The sequence below is a fragment of the Esox lucius genome, chromosome 6 (genome assembly GCF_011004845.1).
Source record: "Esox lucius isolate fEsoLuc1 chromosome 6, fEsoLuc1.pri, whole genome shotgun sequence".
Lineage (NCBI taxonomy): Eukaryota > Metazoa > Chordata > Actinopteri > Esociformes > Esocidae > Esox > Esox lucius.
This window is the reverse complement of record NC_047574.1, coordinates 27,824,940-27,845,446: the sequence shown is the minus strand read 5'-3', so window position 1 is coordinate 27,845,446 and position 20,507 is coordinate 27,824,940. Positions and strand designations below refer to the sequence as shown.

Below are 20,507 nucleotides of genomic sequence, written 5' to 3'. Positions count from 1 at the left end.
CTCAGTCGTGACATCTGCTGGCCAGAAATCATAATGACCTGTAGACGTTTATATAGAGGTTTCCCATATCGTGTTGGGTGGTTGAGATGTTTCGACCAATTTTTTTCCCTCCAGATTAACAATTATTTCAAAACATTTAAAAAAAAGCATAAATGCAATATATCGGAGGCAAATCTGTAAATAAATTGGCAGAAAGCCTCTGTGCTAGTGTTGTGCCGAAAATCTGCCCCCACCCCTTCGCGTGAACGCGCACTCTTTCGATTCTCATCGCTGCGACTTGCTTGTTTGTTGGAGATCTGGTCTTCACTCCGTTATTATAGTTTAGCCTAAATTTCAATGATCTTCGTCGCAAAACGCTTTTGTTTAATTGTATATTTCAAGGCAGCAGTCGGTGACCACGTCAGCCTGGGTTTCATTCGTTTTTTAAGGCAGGTTGATCGTGTGGGAAGGCACTGTCTGCAGTTTTCGGGTTTGGCTATTTGTTTCAAGTGTATTACTATAAACACATATTTGGAAAAATCGGTCATATCTCCAATTTCTTATTCGACTAGTGTTTTCTAGAGTGTAAGAATAATAATTTATCCATAGTCAGTGGGGTAGTTAGGATCACAATACATTCGGGGCTTAGCCCACATCTCTGCTCCGCCCGGCAAATTATTTTGGATGTAGGGGATACCGGGGGATAGTTGTAACATTTTGGACATTTCTGTCTGTATCTTGAAGCTCTTTTAAGCCAGTGCATTCAAAATTGTATACAAACTAGTTTCTGGTGTCTGCTATTAGTTGGCATAGCTGTTATATCTGTAACACAAACAAAAATATGTGTGGTTTAGTCTCAAACACAAGGACTGAAATGTTACAACTCACCTCATAGCCTGGGTCAGTTGTAACATACCCTGGGGTGAGTTGTAACATGATATACCCTGGGGTGAGACATAACATTATTAAAAGAAAAATATATGACAAAAAATTATATTGAACTGTCAGTCGTAGTGAGACATTTGAACATAATACATTTGAACAAAATTAGCATTACTGAATATTAGTTTGTGTGTTTATGCTTGTTTGTTACCGTCAGTCTGGGCATACTGAAATTCTAAGAAAACATATATAGGCCTACAACAAAAATGTGTAACATTTTAATTGTGGTTACAACTAACCCAGACTCTTGTTACAACTAACCCAGACTCATATAGTCATGAACTAGCTTACCTTCCCAGCAAGCAACATGCCAGTGGTCCACCGGCAGCCCACTAGCTTTCTGCCGCTGCAGCTGGCGAGTGTTTCTGCAAAGCGTTTTTTTATAGCACGCATCGCAGTCGGGCTACTGGTGGGCCGCTTTCATTACAATTCCTTCCAAAAATACCCTTATCAGCGGCTCACCAGCGGCTCGACGGGGGCTAGCCGCCTTTATGCACTAAACCCAACAGGATGCCTCACGCCCCAATATTAGGTTTTATTTATAATCATAGTTTATAAAAATGTTGGTCATATTACAAATGACAATGAACGGAATAAAATCTAAACAATTTATTTCAAGTAGTGCAAGATGCATACAAAAGACATGCATTATACAGCAAGCATACAAAATAAACATGTACAAATGAATTGAAATACATTTTTAAAAAAACGTGTCCAGCAACAGATAAAATCACTGTATTTGAATGTGAAAAAGTCCAAAATAAACATAATAAAATACAAAATAAACAAGGGCTATATTAAGAGGATAATGCGATCATATACATAACACTGTACATAGCAGCAGTTTTAAAAGAGTACTATAGATTAGCAGCAATATTTGTTGTGCTGGAGCTGTCATTCATATTCACGGCAGGTCCCTTCACGACAACGTCTTCTCTCAACTGCATGGTCAGCTGTCCCTTTCAGGTACCTGGTGACCTGTTCTGGACAGCCTTGTAAGTGGCATCCCTGTTGGAAGGATTCTTCCTTATGGCTCCTGCAATACAGTAATCAGATATTGTACTTAAATGGTCTGACATGAACCTCCCGTTTTTAACTTTAGGAGGACATGAGGTCCTGGTTCACACCTACGGAGTACCTGGTTTGAGGGGCCCGTTGCTGTCCCTGTCCAAAATCCTCCTGGTTGTGTTGCAGATACCAAGACGATACCTGACGATTTCAGCTGCCACTGTGCTGACACCTCCTCCCTCCCCCATGTTATTCCTGTCCTTGTCCATCTGGTCATGCTTCTGACCTAGTCTAAATTTAAATGGACTCTGGATTTAGCCCACATGCGTTTATTAATTATTCCAAAAGGACTCTTTAATATTACACCTGGCACAGCCAGAAGAGGACTGGTCACCACTCTGAGCCTGGGTCCTCTCTAGGTTTCTTTGTAAATGTCGGCCTTCTTAGGGAGTTTTTCCTAGCAACTGAAATTCAATACTACTGTTGTTTGCTCCTTGGGGTTTAAGGCCAGGTGTTTTTGTAAAAGCACTTTGTGACAACTTCTGTTGTAAAAAGGGCTTTATAAATACATTTGATTGATTTGAATACATTTGATTGAACTATAGTCTTGCATTTAGCTGATTGTGGAGCCAGCTGTGCCCTCAGCTCAACCTTCTCTTCAGTCAGCCGTTTGATCTTCTCCAAATGTTCTGAAAGTAAAGACAGACAGTTAATTATTCAGTCCTAAATATCTGGTAATTTTACACTCAGAACTCAAATCGCAGTGTCTGCCAAAATGTTCATTCTTACCTTCATGTGCAGAGCTAAAACTTCCCACAACCTCTGCCTTCTTGTCCTTAAAAATAAATTGAAATTGACAGATAAAATTGGAAGCAACATGCTTTAATAACAAGTTAAGCATCTGGGTTAAGTGAATGAACCCACACATACCTATGTAGCAGCCATCCACATGGTGCCGTGGAGTACCTCTCTGGTGCCTTGGAGTACTGTGCTTGCTCCATCCTAAAAATAAACATATAAGTTGGTGAACAGGAAAATATGGTGAAACCAAGTAAACATTGCAGCAATTATGAGATCAACATGTAATTCACATACCTCCAGGACTGCAATCCACAGGGTGTGGTGGTGTAGATGTGCATCCATGGAGTGGTAGGGGCCCACGCTGGAACGATTTTCGCTCCTTTGGTTATACACACATCTGGTCTCTCACGTGAAAGCAATGTTTAGAAAAGAGGTTTAGAAAAATGGCAGCATAACACACACAGACTAGCTAAGAACACTGTGGATACACAAAGACACACAAGACACCTCAGTAACATAATTGTAACAAGTGCAGGTTTAGCTAGTCTAGCTAAATGTTACTGCTATTTAAATGATGTGGATAACGTTACACAAAGAAACACAATTTAGCTAACGTTACGTATCAGCTGATATAAGTTACAAGGAATAAGCACATATTATATAACATATTCTAACTTGTTGATACACTAAGAAACACGATTTATACAAGTTAGCTAACGATGTTACCATACCTGTTCAACTGATATGTGAATAAGCACAAAACATCCAAACTTGAGCATAAACAAAGAAACAAAAAATAGTAAGCTACCAAACTTGTGGACACGAAGAAACACAAGGGTTACTGTAGGTATTTCATCTCAGACCAACGCTGTTTTTTTCAAGCTCAGTTTCTATAACTTGTTTTCCCGCCAATGGTTTAGAACTTGCGTTCAGCTACCAGTGACTTTGAGTTAAGAATTAGAATGTTAATAGATTATTGCAAAGAGTCATTGCTCAATACAAAACAGTCATTATGTTCTTACTCAGTAACCTAACAACACTTAGTTATTCATAACAACGCAGAACAGAACTCACCATAGCAATCTACGTGACTCGGCGATCAATACTTTTCAGTCCGATGTTGAATAAAATCGTGATCTTCGCTTGTTTCGGGAGTTCATCAAATTGTAGTAAAACAATGTCATAATCCGCAGGTTATTGTCCAATTAAGAGCATATAGCTTATACCTTAAACCCTTTGAAAAAGAGTTGTTCCTTTTCCTGAATGACACTTAAAGAACCAAGTTACTAAAATGATTCAGTCTTCACATAACTAGAATGTGGGATTCCTAGTTGCAAAATGGCGATTGTCTTGCCTTAAGTGCAATTCACATTCGCTACAGTGCCATCTACAGACACGGCGGTGTTTAAACACAGTAAAAAACTGTCCCCCATGAAGTGATTAAAGTTGAAGCTATAGGCGAGTAGTTGAGTCGGTACCATGCAGTGGAAAAGGGCTGTTAGTTTGTGAAAAATGATGGTGAGCAATGGCGAGAGACGGCTGTTTCTATGTGTTTACTGTCCATCTCTACACATAGGTCCTTTATACAAGCAATAGTGCATAAGTCAAAGTCTATTTTATTCATAAACTACAAATGTTGACCAAAATTCTGTACACTAAGATTTAACAATATTAAAATAAATGTAATACAAATAATCAGTTCACAAATAAAAGGGGTACAATAGGATCTCTGCTGGAAGAAAATGGCAACACAAGCAGATACAGTAGATCACAGCGCACGCCCTCTCTTCGGCAGCTAGCCGTCAGCGTAAATCAGTCAAGCCGCTGGTGGAAAGCCGCCTGAGAGGCAAATTAGCTGATGCAAATTGAAATCAGGAGAAAAGCAGCAAAAGCTGGTAGCCTGCTGGCTGTAGGACATTATAGCCTCATGCGGCCCGCCAGAAGCAAAACACCGGCAGGCCGCCATTGATTGCTCACTGGGTTACAGCTAAGGTAAAATGTTATCACTAACAACTTGCATGAAAGATATCTAGATAGACACACAATAAACATTATTTAAGTTTGATGAATTTAATTACATAGCTGGCAATACTATCAAAAAAATTTATGAAGTAAAAAAAGTTAATTGTGTGGTTGTGCGGTTGTGTCTGCCACAGGGTGCTACTTCTTCACATGTGAAATAAGGATTAAATTGAGCATGTGCAGAGTGAATCAGATGATTCATAACTTGTTCCTGGTTAGAGAAATTGGAAGTGTTACAACTAACCCGTGTTATAACCATCCCCGGTCTCCCCTACATGCGGAAAATGTCTATGTACATGCACGTCTACATTGTCATAATGCGCGTTCGGAATTGTAGATTAATAGATCAGGGGCTATATATTTTTTTGTGGTCAACTTGAGATCTGGCCATAGTTGTTCTGAAATGTTTATGGGCCATTCCGCGGTTATCTGGGCCTTTTCCGTCCCCAGGCCATTACATGCATAAATATGCATGTGAAGTATCTGTTTAATACATTATACTATCAAGCAGATTGGCTTTTTCCTAATTGCAATTTGATGATACATCATTCATTCATTCATCTTCTTCCGCTTCATCCGGGGCCGGGTCACGGGGGCAGCAGTCTAAGCAGAGATGCCCAGACTTCCCTCTCCCCAGACACTTCCTCCAGCTCTTCCAGGGGGACACCGAGGCGTTCCCAGGCCAGCCGGGAGACATAGTCCCTCCAGCGTGTCCTAGGTCTTCCCCGGGGTCTCCTCCCGGTGGGACGGGACCGGAACACCTTCCCAGGAAAGCGTTCCGGAGGCATCCGAAACAGATGCCCAAGCCACCTCAGCTGACCCCTCTCGATGTGGAGGAGCAGCGGCTCTACTCTGAGCTCCTCCCGGGTGACCAAGCTTCTCACCCTATCTCTAATACATCATGTAAAACCTTAATAAAAACTACCTAGATCACTGAAACACGTCACCATGAAATATAATGATCTTATTTGTTTATATTATTGTGTGACTCTACTATTCCATTTAGACATAAAAAAAACATGTTCTCATCCCCAAGTGCCCAGGTTTTCACTCAGTCCTGTTACCCTGACACATTCCCCCTTATAAAAATGTCAGATATTCCACAAGTCACATGAGCAACAGGAGGTAGCAACATTTGAGTCTCCTGAAGGCCATGGAAAGACCACTATTTTCTCTGTATTTTATTATCATATTGTAAGTATGACTGAGAATGTCTCACCGTTCAGTCCTGTTACCAAAAATATTTATTAAATTCTATGTTTAAAAAAATATATATTGTTTTGGTAAACCACTTGAAGGTGCTAAGTGGTCTCTTGATACTATTATTGATGCCATGTGTCTAGATTTCATGTATTTCCAAATGTTGTGCTAAAAACTCAGTCCTGTTACTTTCAGTTACTCATATGATGGGTAACAGGACTGAATAAAAGTTACAGGAGTGAAATAGACATTTTAAATCTGTCCGGTACTGTATATACACTACTGTTCAAAAGTTTGGGGTCACTTAGAAATGTCCTTGTTTTCAAAAGAAAAGTATTTTTTGTCCATTAAAATAACTGATCAATAATCAAATTGATGAGAAATACAGTGTAGACATTGTTAATGTTGTAAATGACTATTGTAGCTGGAAATGGCTGGTTTTCAATGGAATATCTTAGGTTCTGTTTTTGTTCTGTTTGGGTTTCACCTTTCCTTTTGAATTAAGATTTTTTTTTCCATTTGTTCTTGAATGTAGCCCATCTTTGTCATTATCGCTTTCATCTGTGTCTCGTTTCCCCCCTCGTTATGTCCCTATTTAAGTTCCTCCTGCCCTAGTGTGTTTTGTCAGTCATTGTTGGATATTATGGTTGTTGTGTTTAGAGCTTTATGGCACTTTCAGTCATTGGAATTCAATAGTTTTTTATTTCTGTGTCCTGCTATGCAACCTCCTGAAATTGTGACATACACAGGCAGAAAAAGGCCCATTATCAGCAACCATCTGTCCTGTGTTCTAATGGCCAATTAATGAATGAGTGAATGTAATGCCAATAAATAGATACAATAAAATGTGCTAATGAACATTGAATGTACATAGAAGGTGACCAGAGCATATGAAGTGTTCATATGATCAATAGAACAATAGTTGAGAAGCCTTATGGCCTGGGAGAAAAACTGTTTGTGAGTCTGGAAGTACATGCCCTGATGCTCCGGTAACGTTTACCAGATGGCAGTGGTGTGAACCGACCATAGCCTGGGTGGCTGTAGTCTTTTATGATGCTTTCCTAAAGCATTGTGTATGATAGATGCCTTGAACGGAAGGGAGATGGCAGCTGATGATGTGCTCTTCTGACTTGCAATCAGCAGCAGAGCAGTTGCTGTACCAGGCAGTAATGCAGACTGAAAGGAATCTCTCAACGATGCACGTGTAGAAGTTGGTGAAAGTTTCTGCAGACATGCCAAACTTCTTAAGTTTACTCAGGAAGTATAGGTGCTTTTGGCCAGTTTTAACTGCAGAGTCTGCTTGCCTGGACCAGGTGTGGTCATCATTGATGAACACACAGAGGAACTTGAAGTCAGAGACTCTCTCCACTTCAGGTCCATTGATGTGTATGGGGGTGCTTTGAGAGGTTGTTGTCTTGGCACCATATTGCCAAGTCACTTAACTCCTCTCTGTATTTGTTCTAATCATTGAAGCAAATTGGGGGTGGGAATTTTGGCACAGACATTCTCATAGTAAATTCAAGACTTCTTGATTTGTTTAGACTGTAGTCTAATCTTGTTTTATATTGTTTTAAATGTCATTGTGCACTGTTTGGCCCAGGCTACAGCCACGTAAGTAACATCATAATAACTGGTAAGTAATACAAAGTGATGTTGTATTTTAGTGGTTTGTTTTAAGGGACATGCTCATGCAATAGTATAAAGGATAAAAAATATGCCATTTTCTGTGGGCTGGTAAGGTTCTTAATTTCTAACAGGGGAGCTTTTTATTAAGAGGTTAGAGCCAAAAAAGTTGGCCCATAGAATAGGACAGCCTATGCCTAGTTGGAAATGGCACATCTTTCAAACCCGCAGTTCCCGAAACCCCAGCAGATGGTTGTGTGATGTCTGAAGCTTCAGAAGTCATCAATCATGTGTTATTGTTACTCCGATGCAAGCCTCTGCTCTTTCACTTTGATCAGACTTGGTTTACATTTCAAAGTCTTGAAGTGTCGGCTTTGTGCATCACATCACTAATTGCAGGTGCATACAGTTGTGCTCATAAGTTTGCATACCCTGTCAGAAATTGTGAAATGTTACCATTGATTTTGAAAATATGATTGATCATGCATAAAACTGCCTTTTATTTAAGGATAGTGATCATATGAAGCCTTTTATTATCATATAGTTGTTTGGCTCTTTTTTACATCATAATAATTACCGAAATCACCCAAATGGCCCTGAACGAAAGTTGACATCCCCTTGAATGTTTGGCCTTGTCACAGACACACAAGGTGACACACAGGTGAAAATGGCAATTAAAGGTGAATTTCCCATGCCTGTGGCTTTTTAAATTGCTGTCTGTGTATAAATAGTCAATGTGTTTGTTTGCTCTCAAGTGGATGCACTGAGCAGGCTAGATACTGAGCCATGGGGAACAAAAAAGAACTGTCAAAATACCTGCGTAAACAAGGTAATGGAACTTTATAAAGATGGAAAAATATATAAAAAGATATCCAAAGCCTTGCAAATGCCAGTCAGTACGGTCCAATCACTTATTAAGAAGTGGAAAATTCAGGGATCTCTTGATATCAAACCAAGGTCAGGTAGACCAAGAAAGATTCCAGTCAAGACTACCAAAATAATTGTTCAGGATACAAAGAAAAACCCACAGTAACCTCAGGAGAAATACTGGCTGCTCTGGAAAAAAACGGTGTGGTTGTTTCAAGGAGCACAATACAATGATACTTGAAAAAAAATGTGCTGCATGGTTGAGTTGCCAGAAAGAAGTCTTTACTACGCCAATGCCACAAAAAAGCCTGGTTACAATATGCCTGACAACACCTTGACACGCCTCACAGCTTCTGGCAGTGTCATTTGGAGTGACGAGAACAAAATACAGCTTTATGATCACAACCATAAGCGCTATGTTTGGAGAGGTGTCAATAAGGCCTATAGTGAACAGAATACCATCCCCACTGTGAAGCATGGTGATGGCTCACTGATGTTTTGGGGGTGTGTGAGCTCTAAAGGCATGGGAAACTGTGAAAATTGATGGCAAGATGAATGCAGCATGTTATCAGAAAATACTGGCTGACGATTTGCATTCTTCTGCATGAAAGCTGTGCATGGGACGCTCTTGGACTTTCCAGTATGACATTGACCCTAAGCAGAAGGCCAAGTTGACCCTCCAGTGGTTACAGCAGAAAAAGGTGAAGGTTCTGGAGTGGCCATTACCGTCTCCTGACCTTAATATCATCGAGCCACTCTGGGGAGATCTCAAATGTGCAGTTCATGCAAGACGACCAAAGACTTTGCATGACCTGGAGGCATTTTGCCAAGATGAATTGGCAGCTATACCACCTGCAAGAATTGGGGACCTCATAGACAACTATGACAAAAGACTGCACGCTGTCATTGATGCTAAAGGGGGCAATACACAGTATTAAGAACTAAGGGTATGCAGTCTATTGAACAGGGGTCAGTTCATTTTTTTCTTTGTTGCCATGTTTTGTTTTATGATTGTGCCATTCTGTTATGACCTACCGTTGAATGTGAATCCAATAAGAAATAAAAGACGTGTTTTGCCTGCTCATTCATGTTTTATTTACAAATGGTACATATAGTATCAATTATCCAAGGGTATGCAAACTTTTGAGAACAACTGTAGGTCACAAAAGCTGCAAAATTATTCAATATGTCAGGGGAAATGTCTAAATAATCATGACAGCATGCCGAACATGGACAAATCAGAAAACAGGAACAGTGGTTGCAAGTCGAAGTCGACCGACAGAGATAGATGGACACTGAACAGGAAAGTTCAGTGCCACAAAAGAACAGCCTCAAAAATGACCACAGAATTAAATCAGCACCTCTTTGACTCAGTATAAATAAAAACTGTAATATTACTCCCAGCCAGGACATCTACTTCAGCATGTACTTGATCCATTTCAATTCTGTAACAAGAGTTAAAGGGAACTTGGACCCTTGATCAGTAATATGATGAGGTTTTAGCCCTGAACTAGCTCACCTGATTCAACAGGTAAGGGCTTGTTAATTAGTTAAAAAGTTGATTCAGGTGTGCTAGCTCTGGGATACATCTAATAGATGGAATGGCTGGGGGGTCCCCATGAGAGGGTTGAAGACCTATGGTCTAATGAGTCACCCTATTTTGTACATCCAAATGGTATTGGAAAAAAATGTGTTGGAGTCATTGGGTCAGATGATTGCTCTGCAAGGTCATATAATTGCCTAGCAATATTAGGTTGTTCTACATGACCAGGTGCACAATATATTGTATGCACTGAACATCATGATGTTCCAATATTTCAGAATGATAATGCTAAATAAATCTATTGCTAAATTAATTCAAAAGTGATGAACACCAGGGTGACTTCAAATGCCTTCTGTGGCTTTCCCAATCTCCATAACTGAATGTTATTGAACCTATATGGGAAGTTCTGGAGTGCAGAGTAGATTTCCATCTCCAAAGAACTAGAAGTTTTTCTTCCTAAAAAATGCTGCTATATCCCATTACACAGTTCAGGACGTGTATGACAGCATTCCAAGAAGTATTGGAGCTGTTCTGAAGGCAAATGGTTGTCCTATTATTAGGTCCTTGATATTCATATATTATTAGGAGTTTACATTATTTTATCCACCCCCTGAACAAACATACTTACTTTAACATTGTGAGGTCAAAATTCTAGATAATGAGTATCCTGTTGTTTTAATGTAAGAAATATCTGAAGAGACAGCTGGAAATTTCAGCCGGTTTTCAGTAATTCTTACCCATAATCATACTGTAGAAAGCTTTTAGTTAAACAGCATATTTCTAGTATTGCTAGCTACTTCTAATAAGCTATGCATAGCAGCTGAAAGTATATTGGCGGCAGTTCTAAATGAATGCTCATATTAATGTTATCTAGCTCTGAAAAACATTACTGTATCTATCATTGTTCTAAATGTTTCTCTCTTTTCCAACTGTCATAATCAATAGTTTTTTTCTGTACTGCTTGTTTATCCAAGATGTCATGTGGGCACACTCACTCACTTAACTAACTTATTTAGGTTTGCAGGTGCTCCCTCCCCAGGCTCTGTCCCCCCCATCCCTCTGCCATGCAGGGCAACTTTTTGTCCTAAAGATGCATGACAAGCTTTATCATAAAAATACTAAATCTCAATCCAGAATTAAGGTAATGTGTAATATTAATTCCTGGGAAATATACTTAATGTATTTGTAGACTTTGTGCAATGATACCCCCTTCAATAAATGATAGTAATAAAGGCCAGGTTCTCTTTCAATCATTATTGTATCAAGATATTATCACAGGGGACCACCTTGAGTGTGCTATGAAGGCCAAAGTAACCTGTCCCATAAGTTTAGTTGCTAATGAAGTCAGCCCCTTGCTTCCTAAAGCCAATAAACCAATATATGGCCATTCTTGCCACTATTACTTTCAAGGATAAAGATATTCCACTTAAAGGCATGTCCTCCCCTACATTTTGAATCCAGGCAGGGAGAATATTATTTGTTTATTGCCCCTGCCTTGTGGAGTGCCTCAGAGTGAGATATCTCACAGGTCATTTCTACAGAGTGGGTGGGGCAAGCGAAAGAGAACTGACCAAAGAAAGGTGCCTCTGAAATGTCTCACTCTGGGGCACCGACTACACCATGTGTGAGCAATATTCAGACTTCTGTGACCCCGCCCAGCTTAAAACTGTATTGGACGTGTATTTGAGTAGGGATGAGGAGCAGTTCAAGCCATAAACTGAGAGGGGACCCAATTACTCCACCTTGCGCACTTACATTTTTTTAACACATCTGTATCCCAAGTCCCTAATCTAACACCTATTCCATTGCCCATAGTAGCAGAATACATTGGTACATACTGTACTCAACTGCTTCCTCCCTAGTCTAGTCCCTGATTAGACTTTAGAACCAGACTTCAATGACCTGATTATTTGCTATCTCACCTCTGACAACAGTGCATCAATCCTTGTTGTTGCTTGCTCTTTCAGGTTTTAGGCTGGCTACCTTATCTGTAAAATGTACTTTGTTACAACTGCTGATATAAAAAGGGCTTTATAAAATACATTTGATTGGTTTATCTGCATTGGAAATACACATTATAGGGTCTAAACATGGTTATAACTATAATTTGGATATAATGGATGACCAGTATTGTGTATTCATAGCACTGTGTATGAATTTAAGAGTGATTAGATTTCTCCAGTTCATCCTTCAGCTGTTCACCAAAACAGTGACAGAATGCCTTTAGTTGTGGTTTGAACTACAATAATATATATGATACTTTCCAACAATGTATTACTTATTTTATGATGATTATTTTTATTATAGTAAATTTAATCGGTGAAAATCGTAAACTTTGCATAATCTCTCTGACAGCCCAAAACACCAGGAAGAGATGGGACATATCTCATAGTACAGTAAACGGAAAGGGACTCCCTCGGATAGTATAACACTGTTATAAACTAACAAACGGCCACGTGTCTGAAAATATAAGTAAAACAAGAACAGACCGATTAGCGAAAGAATAAAACACTTTTGCATATTGTACAGGACAGCCGCCTCGCAGTGAGCGGTGTATGTGCGATTATTTATCCGTTCTGGTTCTGGTACTCTGCTGAACAGCTCTCAGTCAGCTCTGTGTAATCCCCGGATGAAGCTGTCATGGCTGCCATTCGCTGAGCTGTCAAGCCTACAAAAGAAAGGTAAAAAGCCAACCGAATTCTCGAATTATGCCGTCGTTGTCAATTTTGTCGGAACTTTCACACTGAGGTAAATACATTTCGTTTGAGATACATTAACGATACTAACTTTTTGTAAATAATGTTTTGTCTCTTCACTTTCTTAAAACGTGTTCTGTTCATGTGTATTAAATTCAAATCAATCTACTAGCAAGTCAGACAGTCGTTCGAAAGCTCATAGCCTACTTCACAGTGAATATTTTACCAGGCAGTGAGATAAAGGTGATGACGTGCATGATTGCCGAAGCAAAATTACGAATGCATTAAACATTAAATTAAAGCGTTTGTTTGTTACATGTTAATGAAGCTTCTCAGACAGTTTGTTTATCTCAAACCAAATAGCAAAACAGCAATGGCTGACACTGACCTGATGCAAAGTTAACAGTAACATTCTGTAGAATGCCATTGCGGCTTACATGAAACGCGTTGCATATTATCCTAATTACTGAGACCCATAGCGAAATTTGAAGCCTAACTCTTCAAATGCAAATGTTGTTCAGTTCTGGTAAATTGTTACAATGCTTTTGATCTTTCACATTGAGGAACTTGCACGGCACATCATTTAAGTAAAACATTATGGAGTAATACATTTCCCTTTGTATAACATTACATCTGCAACAGGTGAATCATGACCAATGTTGAGGACTTTTCTTCAGAAGCACGAATTGGCAGTTAGCCTAGTTACATAAGGAGGATAGAGTAGTTTCATTTGAGAATATTGTTGAGTAGTAATTTTGTTGGCTGTTAGCCATAGCCTTATTGTTGGCTACTATCATATGAGACTACTGCAGCACAGCCTGTTTTGCACTGATGTGCAGTTACTGATTGTGGTAATAACAATGGCAAACTGCCTTTCTTGTTAGATTGCAGATGATTTCTAACTTATCGTTCAGGGCAGGACACTGTGTGGGCAGTACACTGTCAATTCCAAGAGGATATTTACATGCGATTTTGGTTCAACCACATTTTTTTGAAGATACCTTGTGCTGGGCTATACACTTTTGTTAAAATGTTTAATGTGAACATATATTGTTTACATTGAATTCAGTGTCTTGAATTGAATAGTCTTGAATGAATTGCTGTGTTGTAAATCATTTAGATTTTTTTCCCTTTAACTCTTGTTACAGAATTGAAATGGATCAAGTACATGCTGAAGTAGATGTCCTGGCTGGGAGTAATATTACAGTTTTCAATGATGAGGACAGAAATTGGCAGAAACGACTCCGTCTCAGGAAAACTGTTGTTAAACCCCCAACTATGCGAAGTGAAGATAAGCATGGGCCAAAGAAGATAACAGAAGACAAGAAGAAAAGCACAGAATATTTGAACAAGACACCCCTTCATGCACAACCGAGTCAACATGTGTCAAAGGTTTCTGGAAAAATACTCTGGTTAAGATGCTCTGAATGCACGGACAAAAGAGAATTCAGCCCAAATGACTTACTGCGGCACTTTCAGGAGAATCACCCGGGAAGTCAACCAAAGTTTCCTTGTGACATGTGCGCTTTTAGTACATATGAATTCTCCCACCTTCAAGTCCATCAATTTGGTCACAGAGACACTTTTGTCAGCTGCAACATATGCAATGACAATGTCTTACGCACTCTCTTGCAGCTTACCACACATTTAAACATGAACCACAGCTCAAATGGCCACTACTGGTGCGAGAAGTGCAAGTTCTCCACAAGGGATGTCGGAACATTTTTGGAGCACATGTATCTACATAACATGGGGCCTCAAGCATGTGGCATGGCGGATCATTCAAATTCTGCTGACCAGGATTGGCAAAAACGTCACATTGCCAAAACCGCACAATTCCCCTTCAGTTGCCAGTTCTGTGACTATAAAGCGCATCGAAAAGATATAATTACAAAGCACACAGACACTGTTCATGGAGAAGAGAGCCAGAGGAATAAGCCCAAAATGAAAGGGGTTGGTCCTAAAACAGTAGATAACTCTTCGCCAACACTGAAGCACCCAGTGACAAGAAGTACAGCTCGGGAAAATAATTGGATGTCACATGGCTGTCTTTCTCTGCCGGGCGACGCATTCTTGGATAAATATTGCAGACTGTCAAATCCAGAGAAGGCTTTGGAGGAGACACAGCAATTTTTAGAGAAGTCTGTGGCAGCTGAAACTGATGGACATACATGGAGTGAAGCTCTTAAGACTGTACTTTCAAATGTACCCCAGCCTTTATCTTCTTTTTCAAACTCTGACAACTGCAAGATATCCAACCCTGAATTCCCAAACACAGGCAAGGACCTTGCCCTCCTCATGCTCAAAAACAATATTTCTTTTCCTACGAATGGAACTACTGAACCCATTGGTTTCAAAATGGTGGAAGGCAAAAAGCATTTGCTTTTCAAGGCTACACAATCAGCAAAGCAAGAGGCATTTGACACAACAAAGATGTCAATGTCTGTCACTGAGCAGGAATCAGAGAATATTGCTTCCCAACCATGTACTAAGGACTGCAATGCAAACGGACGCCAATCAAATTCAGTTATCCCCCTTAAGACCACGCCACCAGGATCAGTCTTAACCCAAAATGATTTTGCCACTATTTCAGCCATAAATGATTTAGTAAAATATGATAAAACTCAGGAAAATAGAGAGAACCAGGAAACAAGAGTTGGTCAGGAGCTCAGAGAACACCAGAGAAATGATGCAAAATCCAAAGAAGTAAATCACTGTGAAGAAATGACAGATGACATCAAAGTGCCGACTTTGTTAAAGGAGAAAAGTGAGAGAGAGCAACAATCCTTCCTTGAGCGTCTGCGCTCTGCCAAGACTGTGGGGGACAAAAAGAGGGGCCAAAAGAAAGTGTCCAGCTCTAAAACTGTAGAGAAAAAATCATCACCAGCATTGAAGCTCCTCCTGAAGAAGAACCCAGTGAAGGAAATGCAATGGATGTCACAAAGTCCCTTTCCTTTGTTAGGAGGAGGCTTACTAAATGACTTAAACAAATTAGAGCATCCACAGAAAACTTTGGATGAGACACAGGATTTTCTTAAAAGAGCATTGTTGGTAGAGAATGGCAAAATTAAACTGACCAAATGTCCAAAGACCTACCAGAAATTCAACTCCAAGGCAGACATTGGGTCATCAAAATCAGAGGCAGGCCTTACTCCAAACCCTGGACATTTCAGCCCAGATGGTATCAGTCTTTGCGCCCTCATGACAAAAAGTACAATTTCACTTCCTCCCAATCACACTACGGACGCCATGGGTTTCAAAATGGTGGATGGCCAAAAACGTCTGGTGCTTAAGGCCACACCATCAGCAACGCAAGAAACCTCTGACAAAACAGAGACCTTTATGCATTCCATTGTGTCAAAGGAAGATGCCAATGAATCTGAAAAGATTTTTATGAGCGAGAACAGTTTAATTGTCAAGGAGAAAATCCAGCCCAATTTAAATATCCCTCCAAGCATCCAAACAAACAGTAGCTTGGAATATAATTTAGAAAATTTGGAGCTTCCAAACACTAACGTCAGTTCTGAAAACACTGGAAGACTGAGCAAGGGCATGGATTCTCTTGTCCTTGAGGGTCAAGCTTCCCCAAGGGTAGGCCTACCTCATGTATCTAATGGAGAAAGATCTGCTGGAAATCCTTTGGGCCTAATGGCTGAGGAGAAGTTGGAGGATGTCAACTGTCATCAGTCTGACACGGAAGGGGTCAGGATTACAGCAGCTCACAGTGCCATGATATCCCACTCCCCCATACACTTTACTTCCCCGCAAGGTAATCGGCACCATATTATGATTTCCCATCGTTACTTCTTCTTATCTATTATACATTATTTTGTTGACCTCAGTCTGCTGTTTAGATAGACAAAAAACATAATGAACAATCCCAATTACTAGACTAATTGTGCCTTGTTCTCTTTGAATATCTTCAACAGGTTTTACCAACTTGTCTGACAATCTGGTCCACACTCCAGAAATTTGTTCTCAGGACTGCTGTCCAAATACCAAGCTAAGAGATCGAGGAGATCAGGGCCTTACCAGAACTGGCTCACCGTTGCAAAATGAACAAACAGTCAGAGCAAAGAGGCACAGTGATCTGTCCACAGGGGAGTCTTTTGAGCCCCTCTCAAAGGCCAATAAGTCCTCTGGCCAAGTTGTGGTAGAAGAAGCAGCGGCCTGTCACTGGGAACCAGGCCGTAGAGATGTGGAGAGGACCCTGAAGCTGTTGCCATTAAGCCCCACTCAACTTATTAAACGTCCAAGGGGAGACCAACCTGTTGTAGTGCTGAATCACCCAGACACAGACATTCCTGAAGTTACAAATATCATGAAAACAGTCCACCGGTACAAAGAGGAAGTCCAGAAGGTAGTGCTGTCTCGAAAAACATTGAATGCCCTTGCAGCTATTGGTGGCGATGCATTTAGCACGAACGCCTCAGAGAATTTCCAAACCCCTTTTTGTCAAAGTGTGTGGCCTGAAAACAGAGTGAAAGAGCGATTTCTTTTGAAAATGAAGCTGAAAAAGATGAGCAGAAGAAAGTACAAAGTGATGAATGCAATCTCGCATACTGCCGAGCCTCAGTTAAGATTTAGATGCTGGTTTTGTGGTCGAGTCTTCAGTGATCAGGAGATCTGGATTCGCCATGGTCAGCGACATGTGATGGAATCTACAGAGAATGATCAGTCATGAATGTTATCTACACTGGACACTGAGTTGAGAGAGCTGCTCCTGCACTAAAACAATGGACAGCAAATATGACGTATGGAAAATATCTTTTTTTTTTACTGTCTTATTAGAGGAATATTGTTGATAATGACAACGAAATTATAGTTTCCAAAATGGGTGTAACTTAATGTGAGTTCTTCAAAAATACATGGCTGTAATACTCAGGTAATTTTAGCATTTTACTTTGGATTTTTTTTCCTCCCTTTGCTCAAATCGAAGTATTTAATTTGGAACCCACTGACATTTTAGTGCTACCATTATTTTAAATTGCAATACAATGCTATTTAAGTTGATGTAAGTACACTGTCATAAGGAATCGTTCAAAGAACACTGTAATAAGGACACAAATGAGCCATATTCCAGGAAGCTCGAAACATGAAAATGTAACATTATACGGGTAGGCCTATGTACAGTCATGTACAAAAGTAAGTACACCCCCTGGAAAGTTCTCTTTTTATATATGGACGTATGGATATTTAATGGTCACTTCAACAGTGGGTTCTTAAGAGACTTGCGCATCTTCCGGTCAGTTCTTGGGCAGAATTTGGTGGGACGACTCGTCATTGTAGATTGACGATGGTTTGGGATTTGTAGATGATCTGTCAAACGGTAGAATGATGTACTTTGAATTGTTTGGAAATAGCTTTGTTACCACTCCCAAACTCATGGGCGTCAATAATCTTTTTTCGGAGGCCCTAGGATAAGTTGTTTGATCTTGGCGTGATGTGTTACCACCAATATGAGTAAGAACAAACTAAATGTTTCTAATATGTAATGGAAGGCTAGACACTCCCACCTCACTCTAATGATCTTCTAATCATTTGCACCTGTGTTGGTGCACCTGATAATAATTGTGGCCATTTTATGTGATCGTAAAAAGAGGGGTGTATTAATGTTTTTTTCATGTAAATGGCATAAATGGTTTCAAAGTAAAACATTTTGGGTGTGATTTGTTGTTACCTTTATCAACGATGTGTTTGGAATTTACCTCAAATATCCCTGTGTCCAAATACGTAAAAATATAACTTTCCAAAGGGTGTGCTTTTTCACATGACTGTAATGTATATATGTATGTATGTGTGTGTGTGTGTGTGGGGGCGTGTGCGTTTGCGTGTGCGCGGTTGGTACAATGGCAAATTTCATGTTACTAGGCCATACCATACCAGCATTGTCTGAAAAGCTATTTTCTTTTACGTTTTATTTCTATTGCAGATGTACACTGTTTTTTTTCCCTTCTATGATTAACAGTAGAAAATAGTGAATGTTTGTTTTGTTTGTAGGCATACAGTACTTACTAAACATAGTCATGGGGTCAAATGTAGTGTTACCAAAGTGTAGGGCACATTTTGTTATGAAGGCACTGCATTAGTAGCAGATGTAGTACTAAGAATATTCCTTTTTTATAATTTAACAAAATCAATCAAATGTCACAAGATGACAAATGACATTTGTGCATATAGGAAAAGATGGTTTTACATGCAAAGGCTAAGTGTGTTTTTCAGGAAGAAGTTCCCATTGTGACTTGAAATGATTATCCGTTTTTTTTAATTGCACTTTGAAGGGACAGTAAATATTTCTTCCCATTACCTCACTTTATAAACTTTATGACAATCTTGATATGCATGTTACTATGTATGTTTCCATATGTTCTGACAATCTCACAGTATCCATGGCAAGGGATACTTTCTGTCAGTCAGCTGAGGACCATTGGTTAAATGGACCCAAATTGCAAATAGACGTAGCACATTTACCTAAGCACACTCTTTCGGCTTGCACACTTCAGCATTAGTCGCCCGCCATTTATTTCATAATTTAAACCGAAAATACAGTTTGTAATTTTATTGAGAAGTCAGGGAAACAGGTACACATTTGACCTAAGAAACATTTTGCTTTTCACCAAGTGCCTGAGTTTCCCTTAAACCTGTATGGATCTTGATACCACAACTGCTAGCATTATATGTTGAACAGATGAATAAATACGAGTAGTTTGACAATACACTGCACTCTGTGTCATTTATTAATATCTTCAGACATATGTACTGTAATTGAAGTAACACAATTGAGAAAGTTTTGGAGTGATGAGAAACATTGAGTTTATTAAACACAACAAAAAAAGTAAAAAAACACCATGCTTGCACATTTTTGTTCAACCCACAAATAGCATTCCTGCTTTATATATGTCATTATTATAATATATTCTAATAATACTTCTAAAATATTTTTTTTGGCAGAATACATGATATCCAAAGCACCCAACTTGTTAGAAAACATTTTCAGCACAAGTTTGACGATGCATACACAAAATATTTGACTGAAAAGTGCGACAGCAGTTAAGTCAGTTTTGTTCTGATCTTGCTTGCATAGCTCTGGCTGGGTAATGTGACGAGAGTAATCCAGCAGGTGTTCTGTGAGATCCATGTGAGAACACCGTCAATGCCCATTCACTTGAACTTCGCTCTTCGTACACTAGACCAAGCTTTGGGTTGTGGTTCCGAGTCCCAACCTTAAATCCCAATGGCCCATGGGTAAAGTAATTGTCTGGTGAAACCTATGGCTTCACAGCAAAGCATAACTTAGTGGAGTCCTTGGTGTTATTTTGGCTGTCAATCAATACCAAAGGGTTCCTCTGATGGTTCTCAATCATGTGTGAAACACTGGCGAATCGCTGAGGGAAAACAATGAGAGTTAATAGGCCTATTGGTTAAAAATCTAACAAAATTTGGGTTTTGTGTCAGAAAATAATTTGGCAGCCCACAGAGCTAGTGGAGATGGTTTTTACCTCCTCGCCTTTCTTCTCCCTTCCAAGAGCGTACTGCTTCCGTCCTTGGATGTAGCGCACCGGAATGTTGTACACTCGACTGTTGTATAACACCACCAAAGTGAACGGCTGCTGTGTGTCCTGACCGGAGCTCTTCCTTATTAGGAATGACCCATCCTGATACAAAGAGGAGACACGAACACTCAGACAGAGCATCCATTTTTTTTTTTAACCCAAACCCCTTGATGGTATTTTGAAAAGTACATTATTAAAGATGCACTGTGGAGTGCATCTTCTACATCAACCATTTCCTGATATGTTACAGCATGCAGAAAATGTTTGGTATGA

The 20,507-nt window shown here is 39.7% G+C and overlaps 2 protein-coding genes across 4 annotated transcripts in view; one reads left to right on the top strand and one right to left on the bottom strand.

Annotated features, from left to right (window-relative positions):
* The first annotated feature begins 12,394 nt into the window (after positions 1-12,394).
* On the top strand, positions 12,395-19,397 carry LOC105025931 (zinc finger protein 518A). Of its 2 annotated transcripts, none has more exons than XM_013134282.4 (3): positions 12,395-12,666; positions 13,830-16,450; positions 16,611-19,397. In XM_013134282.4, the coding sequence occupies exons 2-3, from the start codon at positions 13,837-13,839 to the stop codon at positions 17,363-17,365; spliced, it is 3,369 nt and encodes a 1,122-aa protein (XP_012989736.2). In that variant the 5' UTR covers positions 12,395-12,666; positions 13,830-13,836; the 3' UTR covers positions 17,366-19,397. The 2 variants fall into 2 exon arrangements, with proteins under 2 accessions (XP_012989736.2, XP_012989735.2); XM_013134281.4 differs by having other exon boundaries at positions 12,395-12,733.
* A 3-nt stretch (positions 19,398-19,400) lies between these two features.
* The window catches only part of blnk (B cell linker), a 39,458-nt gene continuing 38,351 nt past the window's right edge, over positions 19,401-20,507 (bottom strand). For both annotated transcript variants that reach the window (XM_010897002.4, XM_020047404.3), the window contains 2 exons: positions 20,181-20,336; positions 19,401-20,066 (listed from right to left, as the gene is read on the bottom strand). In XM_010897002.4, coding sequence (XP_010895304.3) covers positions 19,950-20,066; positions 20,181-20,336 — 273 coding nt within the window. In that variant the 3' untranslated portion in view covers positions 19,401-19,949. The remainder of the gene's footprint in view (positions 20,067-20,180; positions 20,337-20,507) is intronic.

What these genes read in the sequence shown, in the direction of transcription:
- LOC105025931 (XM_013134281.4), top strand. Translation starts at nt 12,615, where the DNA reads ATGAAGCTGTCATGGCTGCCATTCGCTGAGCTGTCAAGCCTACAAAAG. An exon ending in GTCGGAACTTTCACACTGAG is followed by an intron (nt 12,734 to 13,829) that starts GTAAATACATTT and finishes CTCTTGTTACAG; the next exon opens with AATTGAAATGGATCAAGTAC. An exon ending in ACACTTTACTTCCCCGCAAG is followed by an intron (nt 16,451 to 16,610) that starts GTAATCGGCACC and finishes TATCTTCAACAG; the next exon opens with GTTTTACCAACTTGTCTGAC.